Genomic DNA, 14,476 nt, shown 5'->3' on the forward strand with positions numbered 1-14,476 from the left:
AAAAATAACTCCTGTAATTTAGTGCAGGAAAAAATTCCCTATTGCCTGTACTAAATCATTTATGTTTGAGTTGTATTCAACTGGGATATTATTGTTTGAGTTATTTTGTCAGGTTTATTTTGTTGCAAATTTATCGGACGTGAGACGAAACAGAGGCAACGAATTGTCTGTTTATTGAAAAACAACCGAAGGCAACTTTTCCACCCGGTCACCCGCTTCAAGGTTCTCCACGTCCAGATCATGCATCTATTTATCATGTAGCATATTCAAAACCAAACACCGAAAAAATAGTGAGACGCAAAGCGCCCCGCGGCAGAGCTTGAAGTAAAACTAATGCATCTTTGGGGTCATTTTGTATCCTCATCGATAATCAGTTATCTACATTCTTGAAACATTTCCAAATACCATTTACTCAGGATTTAATAAAAATTAATCAATAATTATAAAACCGTTCAACAAACCGGAATCCCTTCCTGTAACAACTTTCGCTTTTCCCTCTGAAAGTCCTCGCGCATTTCTGAGGAGGAAGGCAGCTTAACGCGACCGTCCATAACCTTCACGATATACTGGGCCTGAATGTGGAACATTGGAAATGGGACAGCGAGTCCTGGTAATCCCATGAAGAAAAGATTCGGTACGTCTGTGTGCACAAGATATTTGTAAACTGGTTCCACGAGGTTGTCCTTTGTACTGATAAACACTTTTTTAGATAGGAATGGAAACGTGAACTGGTAACCTACGATAAAATAATCAGAACTAATTAATTGGGTGTGTGCCAATAAATTGATATGTCGGTTTTAATTCGAGGTGAGATCTTACCTGTACAGTAAACGAACTCTTCAACGACCGCAGTAGCTCCACTTTTGAACACGAAAGTGTTTCCATGGATTCTATCAATTCCTGCTACTTCTTGTACGTTTTCTGGCAGTTTTTTCATTTTCAGATCTTCCAGATTGTGACTTAGGTAGATCTGAAACGATCATGAAACAGTGAAAGATTTGAAAATAGATGAAATAATGCGAATGATTCAATGTCGGTGACAGATTGTACACGGGTTTCATTCATTTTCTGTTCAAGATGTTTTTATTGCAAGGGCTATCGCTCTTAAACAGTAAATTTGCTCGTGTAAAATTCCGAAGGTATTCAAAATTTGAGAGACCGTAACAAATTACTTTTTGTGAGTTCTTTAGGAATTAAGTAAATTCATGCGACTGCAAGCACTGCGACCTTTTTTAATAGAGGCTTGTGAGGTTGTAAGTCTCACATCGAACGGCACGTCCGAACTCGCTGAACTTCAACCTAATTTAGTGCAGCTTATTTCGCATGATTGAAATGACGACTGCTGGTAATTATACGAACTAGTAAGAAATGGGCAATAGTGGGTGGAACCGAACAACATTTTCGGTGATATCATCTTAGTCACCTAAACTGAATTACACAAAATTCTCATTATCATAATATAATTTCATACAGAATTGGAGAAGAATTTTGGATTTATTGATAACATATCCAAAAGTAGTTCATTAAGAATTCGCCTGTGTGTTCGAAAGAAGTATAGGTATACGGGCAAGTTATTGGGATTTCATTTCGAGTCGTGAAAAATTCTCGCCTACTTTTTTCAGTGTCGAATAGGCAGCACACGTTTGCCATTTGCGCGTTACATTCTTGTGTAAATGCTTACACGCTGCCGGAACGGGATAACAATATATAAATTCCAGTTCAAGCTATTTATCGTACTATCTTTACGTAGCTAAGGTGATTATCAAAATATAGTGACATGAAAAATATTACGATTCACGCAACTTTAAACAAGCAGTGAAAATAGTATTTTAGCTGTACTTTTCATCACTACACAAGGCAATTTTTCATGTCCATCACTTGAATGTGAAATCTGTATATTTGAAATTTATCTAGCTGTTTTCGAGATTATCGCGTGCGTTTGTCGGAACAAACAGATGGACTGAAATTTTTCTAAGAACCTGTTTTTCGAATATCAGAAATCCGGAAATGCAGAAATTCATTGTAATTTTACTTCCGGCGTATCGCCACATCTCGTCACTTTCAAACGATCCTTACAGTAACCTTATCGTCTCATTTCTGTCCTCCTATTTCCGTTCTGGCACACGCTACTTGCTTTTGTCGAAAAGTAGGTAATAAAGATCAACTAACTACCAATTTTCAACCATCCGAGAATCAACCATTTATCATGAAGGTGGTGAAACGTCGTTGAATTTGTTATAAAAATGTAATTTGATATCTCCTACAGCCGAAAGAACTATAATAACCCCGAAATCCCCAATCTGAATAACGACCAGATGACCTTCTGTCAAAAATTGGTTTATATTTTTATCCAATACCTGGAAGCACTTATGAGATGCCTTACGCACTCTGACCCTATTCATTCTGTACCCATGGTCATTTTATAGTGGTAAGCATTTCGATCAAAGATGGAAGTCTTACCTTTTCAGCGTACTTGGATAGCTCGCAAGCAATGTCCACGCCAGACCACGAGGCGCCCAGAATGCAGACCTTCTTGTTCGCGTACGTCTCTGGCTTCCGGTACTGATGACTGTGTATAGATCTTCCAGGGAAAGTCTCAATTCCAGGAATGTGAGGAACGTCTCCCACAGTATAATGTCCGTTGCAAAGTATCACAGCGTCAAAGATCCTTGTCGTTACAACGTTTGTTTCCAAGTCCTCGGAAGTTACTAGCCACATTGTTTGGCCGCTTGGAAAACCTTCGGGCTCAACATTTTTCACTACCGTATTTAACTGCGGGCAGAAACATTGTCACAATTCAAGTTCTAGAACGTTAATGAAGAATCGTTACCGATTATCTTTATATTACTTGGAGCGTGGGATCTTTCAGGCTCCTCTGGCGCCCTTCAAAGCCATAAAAACATTTGTCTGACACTTATATTTGTAAAACGCTTATTTTTCGAGATCATTGACTGGTCTTATTGGAATAAGACCCCCTGTATATCCGCCCATGTTCCACATAATATATTAGATAGATCTAATAGATAGCGCACATTTCGGAATACGTCCTATGTATGCATATATTTCAAAACACATACCTTTATATGAGGGAAGAGATTGAAGTGCTCCGTATAACTCAATAGATAATTCCGAACAACGCTGTGATGCACGAAAGACGGCCCATCTTGATCTTGGAAGGGAAAGTCAGGAATTTGCATAATTTCTTTTGGCACGTTCGTCCTGTTAATACATAATCATATAAAGCGCATTTTTTGTGCACTTCGGGTCTAAGAGATGATTTGACGTGCACACTGAGTCATTACTACATTTAAGTGTGTTGGAAGCCTCATTTTTTCCGCGTAAGCATTTACAATTACTGCAAACTAGTCCCACTCAAGTAAAATATAAGGGGTGTTCTATTCAATTTTCATGCTTCGTACTTGAAAATCTACGTGAAACTACGTACAGAGGTCTAGCAAAATCAGGTGAATTTACTTATCTGTCAATTTGTGCGTCAGTTTTTCGGGTGATTTGAGTCTAGAGATTTTCGAAAGTTCAAAGGAAATGTTCATCTTAAAAAAAAAAATGTATTCGAAACATCTCAAATGCATGCGTATTTGTTGATAGACAAAGTGATTAAGGTTCATGGAAAAGTACGCCGGACCATTGCCGAGGAAAGAAAAGTCTGGAACGTGTGTAATGCCGGAACAACTTTTGATATGTCAAGAGTGAGGCTGCGTAGGTATAAGGGACGGTTACGTCATGTTGATTGAAAGCATCAATGTTGTCAATTGCGGACTTGGTTAGGTATAGTAAATGTGACAGGGAAGAGAAAAGAAGCCGTATTATAATAGTCCATGCCGTTCGGAAATATACCATTTTATTGTGTTTTTCATTTACTTTTGTCTCACCTGAGGTTCTTGTACATGCTGCTGTGAACTGGAAGTCCGCGAGAGTCGAAATCCGTCTCGTCGGTATAAACCCATGTTCCACCAACCTGGTCGGTTTGCTCAAACAGAGTGAAATCGAAAGTTTCTGGATTCGTGGCAAGATGTTTAGCTACGATAAGACCAGAAACACCACCGCCAATAATTGCGACTCTCGTTTTACTTCCGGGCATATCTCTCCGACTTGGTAGAAACTGACTCGGGTATATTGCTAAAAAGTAGAAATTAAGGTAAGGTCATCATTCAGGATGATTATAGCGATAGGTTCTCTTGAAATGACCTGGTCACCGCTGCACCGTAGCGCGTCGGATTCAATTCGCTCAATGTTAAATTCCCCAGGCGCGCACGCTCAAGCTTTGAGTTAGTGTATCATTTGCGTTTGTTTTCAGCTTGTCGGTATTATTTAATTTTTTATGACAGGATGAACTGTCATTACCGTACCGAGGATGACAAAATCACAGTTATATTCTTTGAATGAAGGCATATAACCGGGCGCCAACTGTCAAAACGACACACCACACCGACCAATCAGAGAACAAATAAAATGCCAACAATGTGCTGGATATATTTCGATGACTTCAAGATCCGATAGTCACGGCAACTTTTTAAGAGCGGACAAAAAAAAAAAAAAAAAACAATAAAGACCTCACCTTTTAAACTGAAGAAAATCAGAAGAGCAGAGGCGAAAGGAAATTCTCTTGAAGAAAATAATTAAGAGAATATACGATTTGAATGAAGCCGATTGAGTTGTCAAACGCTTACCAGATAAAGCTCCGCCCATTGTACAGAGAAATCATAACCTTCACGAACTGTTAGAATTGGATTTCTTACGTATTATTCAAATTGCGACAGCAAAATGTTCATGTACTGTCTCTGGAAAAAAAAAAAAAAAAAATAATAGCACGGCGTTTTCCTTTCAAGAGGTTTAATATTATGTTACTACGTATGGTTTCATGATGTGGCTAGACTGTGGGTTCATTGTAACTAAACCTGGATAAGCCGAGCTATCATCACACTTTAAATGCAAGGAGACACTCCACAGGACTGACTCCTCAGTCTCTACCCCTACACATGACAAGGCAACTCATCGCACTGCTCACCCTGAAATAGCTTATCTTTAAGTTTGCTCATGTAAGCGGCCAGTCAAGTGTCATTGCTTATAAGTTACTAGATTAGGCGTGAGTTCTGTAACTTGGTATTATTTGCATAACCAATATATATTTGAAGTAATATGTATATGTGCCAACCTCTGCTTCAATAACCGTATCCTAATCTTATCAACCACACGGAACTCATACGGGCTTCCAGTTATATTAGGACGCGAGAGGCATAGACTTAAAGTCTCGCTCAGTCTTCCCCTTGGCTGCCTGGCTGGAGTCGCGAGAGAAGCCAAAGTTCGGTAGGCAACGTCCTTAAACGTCAGTCTTCTTTACAAATTTTTTTTTTTCTTTTGTACAAGATTATTTAGTCATAACTTATACGTTACTGTATTCGATTAATATATTTTAGTTTCCCAAGGAGGGCCCCCACTCACGGCCGAAACGTCAAATTTTTTTCTTACTTTATTGACGTTTGACACCGAGAAACTCTACACACATATTTTAGCTCCAATATTACGGAAACAAAATTTTAATCGTGACACATGCCAGTGGAAGAAGAACTGGTTAAAGGGACTGCAGTTATAGTTTATAAATCAACATTTCTGAAGTAGTATTGCAAAACAAGGCGAAGAAAAAGTTGTACCAGTTTTTACAGAAATAATTCTTTCTCGTTTTACAGAACTTCTGACGTTGAAGATCGATTGATGCGTTCGGTACACGCTTGATTTTGAGAGGGCGATCAGCTTGACAGTACAAGAATCAAAGCATGTAGCATCGTTTAGTTTAATTGTTAGAGTGGTCATAAAGGTCATTTTTGAATTTGAACCGATTCAGCATCCCCTGGATCGGTTTCAAAAAAATTATCAAAAATTGGTATAAACACTTCGGCGTTCCAGTTCAACTAGAAAGGGTGCCTGTGAGCGTGAATTCATTTTGAGTTTCGAATTTGGGCAGAAACCGCCATTAATCACTGACAATGAAAAATCGATGTGAAAAATGAAATATTATATCAGCTATTTCAAAAGTATTTCCATTGTAGCGTGGAAACGAAGAAAAAGTCATAGCTTTGTACGTTGGCACTCCTGAAACAATTCAAACCTTGGCATAAAAATTCTTCGAATATTGAAGATAAAAAAGAGACAAATCACATGCAATTTTATTTCAAATCAATCAGTCGTCAATCCCAATTCGCATTCATTACTCACTTGAAGTTGGCGATCGATCATCATCGTCGAGTGTTTTTGTTTATCTCAAATTTTCGAAGAATATTTCCAATTTTTTTTGGAAGCTATCCGGAGAGAGACCTTTTTAAAATGAGGTTCTTAAGGACCACCTTAATGATTTTTGTTGAACTATTTTTGAAAACATTATACACCAATTTTTGTAACTATGATATGGCAACGATCGTAAAATTTATTTATAGTAACAAGTCATGAAAAAGACTGTGATCTCTGCAAGAGATGTAGTGGAATAAAAAAATTGACAAGTAATTATCCTGCATACTTCGAGGCAAACATGAACGCGTATTTCTGTTCTATTCCAAAATATTCATGGAACTATCAGCTAATATTATTCTTTTTACAGACTACTGTAAGGCTATGTTATTATATCGAATGATAACATATTTCTCTCTAATCAAACATTACTATGAACGATCAACAAGTTTGTTATCATCGACTTATTCTGTTCTCTTAATCGCGCTGTTACATGCGTTGATTAGACGTGAAGCAGTTTTCTGTTCCGGAATACATCACAGAAATAAAAGCAAAAAACTATACCTCATTACGACTGAATCGGTCTTTGTTACCCAAGAATGGATGTTTAGCACATGCTCTTGTAAAAATAATTTCAGAAATGTGGGACCCCATAAGCACCATAACTGACTTTGCATATATGTACGCTCTTGACCATGGAAGTTCCTACGTTGACCACCAGTCAACTCTACCCTCGACTATGGTTGACTCTTAATCACGGAGCATTAAAGAGGAGCACAATCTTTGACTACGAATATGGTACCTTTTTTTCATATGGCAACCAAGTGGCGTTCCGATCGCTCCAGACCCTCCGCGTCCGGCATAGCGGCCATGTTAAATACAATTTGCAAATGGCGGTTTCCGCGTCGGCGTTAGAGGCACGGAGCCACGGAGTATTAAAGGTATATATTTTCCGTCAAGCGCCTACGTCACAGTCCAATTTTAGTAGATGATTTTCAGCAAATTTCTCATTGCGTGGACCATTATGTTCAATTTGGTTGGATTTACATATAAATCGCGTAGACTTCATTTCCGGGTTTGTATTTTCCGCCTATTACGGATACTGAGGGTCTGGGCCGATCACAGCGCTACCGCCCGGCAGATTATTTTGGAACCACTTTTCGACTCGATACGTAACCAAGATTGTGCTCCTCTTTAATGCTCCGTGCTCTTAATAGATGCTCGAAATTCTACCCGTTAACTTCAATACACTTTTCAGTACGATTCACAAAAGATACATGACATCGTAGTAAATGTTCTCGTTCGATGTTTCTACAAGCATTTCCGATTCGCTCCTTCATATCCTCTGGAGCAGTTGGTACCACGCTGTAAACTTTTTCTTCGAGCTAGCCCCATAAAAAATAATCAGGGCTTGCAAGAACAAACACTTTGAAATAAAAGTTTTCCACTTTTTGTGTAGAATCCCAATATGTGAAAACAAGTTCACGTTCCCATTTAAAAAAGAAATCGTAACCGCTAAGTGACCCTGCAAAGGTGCACCGATGGAAAGTACGATAGCAGCCTCTCCCCGCTTTTCCCGTCAGTAGCTAATAACGAAATTTCATCAAAACGGATTAGCGGCAAGGAACCACCGTCCTCGCGCAATACCAGACCATCGAGGAACTACACACACGATAAATTTACTACATCACGATAAGCTCTGCATCGTAACGTTCCAGCAGGTGTACATCAGATAACAGAGTTAGCAAAATTGACATAAAATCGGTAGCGAAAAATGCTTGCTGCGCATGACGTCATGTAACAGGTGATTCATAGGTATTCGCGTTGCAGTATGTAGATTTCTGATCATTTTCGTTTTGTCGATTACCGGTAACGGACGTCTCAATTCTCGAAATGGCAAGAGCTAACGAAGGAGTTGGTAAGTACTGTTTTATTTCTTGCGATTGAATTTCGAGAGCAACACTTCAAGTTACACATTTTTAAGAGTAAACCGTTTTAATGCGTTTGGCTCATAGCTTTAGCTTTATGCTTACTGAGTAACGGATAGCCATTTTTGGATTAAGATAACGAATCTAAATTCGTTTCCCAATCTTTATACTTGATAAGCATAGCCTGAGATTCACGACAACGACAGACTCAGTTTTATTTGCAGAAAATTACGATTATTGTTCATTATTTATTATTGTACCCTCATATAGGTTTGTATATTAATATTTGTATTTCGGTGTGATTTTTCCCTGCATGAGTGCGTAGGGTTGTACGGTGAATCACGGTTTTGCATAGAATCCGGTTTATTGTAAACCACGTACAATCAAAATTCTGTTGTACTGGATCGAATCGCTTTTCTAGATTCTTCTGTCTCGCCTCTCGAGTAGGTCGCAAATTGTTGTGCGTGTGTGTGCGCAATGGCGCCGGGATGATTCTATAATCGCGAGAAAGATCACGAATTCCGGACGCGTTGAATTGATATGAATGTTTTTTTTTTTATCCAGAAAATGCAGACCTCAGTCGCTTCTGTAAGGTATCATTTAATTTGGGAACTCGCGGATTTAGGAGTGACGCAAAAATCTGGAAGGTAAGAATTGATTTAATATACATTGTAACGTGGCATTTTTGATGCCCGTTACAAAGGGCTCCTTGAACCCTGGGCGGAACCAAAATTTAGGAATTTCCGAAATTGAGTCGCGAAGTTTTTGCAAAAGAGCGCCAATTTTGTGGATTTTGTGATCGTTGAGTGACGTTTTAGTTAGGGAGCCGCGAGCTCATTAGAGTAAGAAATAGAGTAGGTTTCGTGTAATTTTCTGTTTAATTTTAGACTCGCGATGAGCGACTTTTGGATTATCTTTTTTTTTGTTTTGTATCACCGCTATTGGGAAATATGAGATTTTATTTTACTTCTGTTAAGGGCGTTGCCTATGCCTCGAAGAGCGCGCGCGAACAGAGACTCACGATTTTCCTTCTCATTTCCTCATTTTTGAAGATAATTAGGTTCTTAGGAGGTCATTTTGAAGGTAAAGGATAGATCTGTGTCGCCTCTTTTGCCGAATTTTTGATTTCGCTTTCAGATTTGCGAAAAACGTACTTGAAAGTACGTTATCTTTGAAGTGAGACACAGCGGACAGTGAATTTTTTTTCAAGATTCGGCGAAAGAGGCGACACAGATCTATTCTTTATCTTCAAAATGACTCCCTAAGAATCTAAGTATCTTCAAAAATGAGGAAATGAGAAGGAAAATCACGAAGCATGAAACAGCAAATTTTTCGCGCCAAAGGCGGGCGGCTGCTAGCGCCACGACCGCGTTGGCCGGCGACCATGCGAATTACGGGCGATGAGAGTAGACTCAAACCCCCCCACTACAATTCCCCTCGTTCGAATCCTCGTCGCTCGGCACGTGGATAGTGTTCCGCGCTTTTATTTTTGCTTGTGTTTTTCTACCGTGTTTTTTATTATTTCGAGTCAGTATTTATTCCCGCGATGGCTAAGAAGAGAAGGAACCTGTCTTTGAAGAAGGAGAAACGACCCGGCATAAAGATTTTGGCAAATTTCAGGAAAAAATTAGGTAAATCGAATTATTTATATGATTGATGTCGCATCCTCTCCGACTTCGAGATTCAATCACTTGAGTACGAACAATCGCAGGGCTTTAATCTAAGAAGGTACTTTCAAGAGCCGATATTGCTGTTCATGATAGCAGTATAAATTCATTCTCAAGTTTTTTACACATACGAAAATATAAACTAGAATGCATTGTGACGTGTGGTATTAGCCCGGTTTGCATTAGTCGCTAAAATATGTCATCAATTTGTTACGTGTTCAGGTTAAATGATCGAAATCATTATTCGGCAATTTGCATTAGTGTTTACACTTTGTCGATCATAAGGAATATTCTCATCACTTATTGTGACTACCTAAGTATCCAAGGTAAAGTTACAAGGTATCTGGCAGAATTTTCCACCAATTTGTTACCCGAGATCGTAGATTTTAGACGCGCCCGATAACTCTCAATCCGCGAACTCCCTCAAATCATCGAAGCTCAGATAAGGCCGCGCGTAAGAAACAGTAAATTCACGACCGACAGACGACAAAAAACTGTAATATATATATGTACACGTGTACATAAATATAATAGCTTTGTATCTAGCTTACGTGCAATATTTCTGCGATTTATGTTTAGCTAGTTATATGTATTACTGTGCTAAAAATTTGCTAGTCATATCGTTATAATTATATATCTGATTATTCATTCCAGGAGTACTTTCTGCAGTCGGACCAGACTGCGTGTATACCTATATATTATGTAAATATTCTATAGCCTATTTTTTCATTACTATCTGTGACCTGCACTCGTGACGTACTACTTTCCATAGTTTGCGCTTTCTATAGAATTTATTTAGCCATATAATGTATACAATGCTCGATGCTTTGTTATATCAATTTTCTCTATCAAGATTACTGTCATGTTTCACTTATACTGTTTCAATTTAATTTTTATGAGATCCTTCTCATACAGATTTCGTGATTATGTTTATTAAGTTTAAGCGAGTTTAATTTTACTTTTACCATTTTATATTATTTTTTATCATTTTGTATTCGTTTGGTGCAAACCCGATCACGGTTGGGAGGTAGGGACGGGTTAGGCGGGTCTCTGTTTGATAGCGACCTCCACGTGGTGAGACCTGGGAGATAGATGATATTTTCGTTGTTATATCATGAATTTGCTCACAGCTATTCGTTGCATTTTCAATTTAAAATGACCTGTGACGACGTCTGGCCGGTATTCGTAAATAGTTACGTATTATTTTCGAGACTGTATTTGGAATAGCTCTCAGCCGATCAAGCTATGCTTTGAGCTGACTCAAGACAGTCCTGCAAATCGAACCTGACTATGAATACCGGCTATTAGACTATTACCAGTCACGTGATCGCATTGCGTAGAAATACGGACGCCGGCGAATATAATTTTCGTTGAAATATTAAGAATGTGTATCTATATCAACATACGTATAAGGAATTCTACGTCACGTCAATCAAAAAATAACCTCGTATTTTTTCAATCTATTCATACTTTTCTTCACATGAAATAAAGGTAAAAAGAATCGACACGCATTTTGGTGTTCGTCCGAATTATGTTTGTTTTCGAAAGTTACAAGACAATCGTTCAATTTTGATGCAAAAGGAGCGCGCATATATCCGGTTCTATTCGACGTAAAGACATCATTTACAGTGCATTCGGAAGGTGAACGAATAAGCTTTCATAAAAAAAATGCAATGTTGAATATTATTGAAAATCCCAATTTTTATAAACAATTCAAATGTTTGACGATTTTTATCTCATTAATGACAAGTTTTCCAATTATAAAAAAAATAGTTTCGGGTTCCTTATTAAATTCTGTATTACTAGTAAATTTCTCAAGTGGAATCTGAAAGGAGTCTACTTTTTTTTTATATTATTCATCAGGCGCTGCGTCGTGCCGAGCGCGATACACTGCGCTGTTTAAAAGTATTTGAAACCGAATGCCCGTGAGGGGTGGAAGAGGCTAGCCGCGTCACCCGCCCCACTCCGGCGACAGCTCGGTTGCTCCGTCTCACTTTTTTCTTTACCCTCTCTCTCGCCACGGTTAACGCGGGAAGCGGAGTAGCCCGCGCTTTTTAGCTGGGCAACGCCCTTAATTAAGTAGCGTGTGTATTTCGAGTGTCTCTCTCTCACTCCAAAAATTACCCCTCCCCTCTCCGCGGTACTGAGCTATCGAGCATATGCCCGAGGAATAGCGCATTAATGATTTTGAGGCGTGTTAATCACGCCAGGCGCCCAACAAAACTTCGCGATATTGTTTTAGATCCAGGGTACATCGTGGTCGCCAAATTATTGTGCACGCGGTAAGCTCTCGGTCATTTTCTCCGAGTGACCGAGGAGCGGGAAAAATCCACGTCACAACATATAAGCAATTATTCTGATCTAGCGAAACTAATACGTGCATATTTACACACAGATTGGTGCCTGTATGGAAACGCATAACTTCCACACATACACTGAGCGAGTGGATGACACATGGAGAGTAATAACTGTCGACAATGGCTCGGAAGTTGTGGATGTGCCAGTAGATACAGATCTAGAGGAAACTCTGATCAATCAATTCTTGGAATTCCTGATGACTCGGGCACAGTCAAGACCAGTGATCCTCATAGCACACAACGCCTACGGGTGATTATTGTTGCTGTGTAATTTATCGATTTCTTAAACATTCGTACACGATTTGGTTTCAATTGCATTATTGATTGGCAGATTTCACGGGCCACGGATTCTACGACTGGTTAAACGTCTGGGTAAGATGAGAGAATTTCAGTCACGTGTCGCAGGATTTTCCTGCACGCTCCGTCTATTTCGAAAAAAATATCCTGAGCGCCATAGTCACACGCTCAGAAATGTCGCTCAAGATATACCCGGCTTCAACTGGGAAGAAGAAACAGCAAATAATGCGACTGGTAAAGCGCATATATTGATGGAAGTAATACTTCACTACCAGATTGAAAATATTATTACGAATTTTACGGAAAGCGTTGAAGCTTTATTAAGATGGGTTGAGATTATTGATAGGGCAGCCTCTCTGGGGAGGATTGCAGAACTTTCCTACCATCAAAGGAAGAAACTTATTGAGGCAGGAATGGACTACGAAGATTTAGCGGAAGCTTATCAATATTCCGGCACAGAATTACGAGGAGTTTTAGAATCACTGCCGAAAGTTAGGCTAAGTCCGGACGATATTGACAATATACTGGAGCATCTCAGCGTCTCGGTACCGGGAGCTCTTCAACCGATAGTGTGAAAATTATAGCCTCTAGATTCCACTTCGAAAATGATAAAACTTTTGTTTCGCTATCATTATCCGAGGTTAAACTTTTTCATCTTTCAGGAGGTGTCTGTTTGGGCAATGATGCCCCAGGGATAGAATAACTTATTTTTACATACATATATAAAGCAAGTACGGAAATTCTTACCTGCACTCGTGGGAAAAGCCGTGGTGGGCGTAACTAACCCACTACGCTGGACCCAGAGGACAAGGGTAGTTCAGGGTGAATAAGAAGACCCAAAACATTATTTATACATACTTGAAACTTCCTCATTCGCCTGAATTCCGTAAAAATGAATGGAACCAATTAGGAACCGCTTTAAAAATCGGCACGCTAAAGAACAAATCCTTAACAAGCCTTGCACTAACAATGAGCAGAAGCAGGGTAGTTCATCAAAAATCTTTCAACAAGACGTTTCAAAATTATCTCTTAAACAGAGCAGTTCTTCGTAAACCATCGATCGGAGTAGTTCAAAGATATTTTAAAATCTTGGCGAATGATGTAACTCTAAAGAAATTCCGTGCTTATAATACTGTGAAATAATATTATTACTATTAACAATATTCAAACATTATAATTTCAATTCAGCTTTTGAATAAACCTAATCATTGAATTTAATTGACGTTGTGATTTAACCTAATTGATAACCTTCAACGTGAATAGATCTATTAAACTGTATCCGTATCCATTTTAGTATATCCACCGGCGCTCTATCTGGCATTGGTGAATTCTTTTCTCCACTCTACCATTTTTTGCAATAGCTCTCGTATCATTCGTTAAGGGGTGACGCCATTCTAGGATTTTGTGAAATTTGATTTTTTTTATTGCTTGGATTGAACAATATTTTAGGGTCACAAAAACAATATCTAGTTGGTCTTGTAGTGGAAAAAAATCTCAAGAGGTTCAATTCTCGATTTATGCCTTGGAGCGCGCGCCGAGTGCTTGTAAAACTGAACGCATTTTTCTCGAAACCACTTTTTTCAAACCGGGAGGACAGATTACTTGAATATCGTTGCATGGATCGATCTGAAATTTTGACAGTAGCTTCACAATTACATTCTCTATGGAAGTACGTAGTTGTTTTTTTATTTAATGTAAAGTTTTATTGATTTATAAAAAAATTACTGCTTATTTTTTGCCCACAAATCGACTCATTTTTCTAAAAGTGTACCATTTCTATAGAATTTGATAAAAAAAAAAAAAAAAACCCTACGTAGTTCCATAGGCAATAACATGCAGATTGTAAAATTTTTTTGGTTTTTTGTGACGGGTCTTATACTCGATGGATTTCATTTTGCATCTGAATGATGATCAAATATTTTTTTTCATACTTTGATACGTAATAGGTGAACCCGCTAAAAAGAAATCATATTCCTTTATCCATACT

General features: G+C 38.6%; 1 protein-coding gene across 4 annotated transcripts in view; it reads right to left on the reverse strand.

Moving 5' to 3' along the window:
• The window catches only part of LOC124187339 (flavin-containing monooxygenase FMO GS-OX3-like), a 45,612-nt gene that overhangs the window by 1,507 nt on the left and 29,629 nt on the right, over positions 1–14,476 (reverse strand). For 2 of the 4 annotated variants that reach the window (XM_046579719.1, XM_046579691.1), the window contains exons 2-6: positions 3,891–4,137; positions 3,078–3,219; positions 2,461–2,772; positions 820–970; positions 462–736 (exon numbers count right to left, since the gene is read on the reverse strand). In XM_046579719.1, the coding sequence (XP_046435675.1) occupies positions 462–736; positions 820–970; positions 2,461–2,772; positions 3,078–3,219; positions 3,891–4,099 (1,089 nt within the window). In that variant the 5' untranslated portion in view covers positions 4,100–4,137. Of the gene's footprint in view, positions 1–461; positions 737–819; positions 971–2,460; positions 2,773–3,077; positions 3,220–3,879; positions 4,138–4,688; positions 4,800–14,476 lie in introns of those variants that run through there. The other 2 variants (XM_046579678.1, XM_046579729.1) reach the window with 2 other exon arrangements.

This window comes from Neodiprion fabricii, chromosome 1 (genome assembly GCF_021155785.1).
Source record: "Neodiprion fabricii isolate iyNeoFabr1 chromosome 1, iyNeoFabr1.1, whole genome shotgun sequence".
Taxonomy (NCBI): Eukaryota; Metazoa; Arthropoda; class Insecta; order Hymenoptera; family Diprionidae; genus Neodiprion; species Neodiprion fabricii.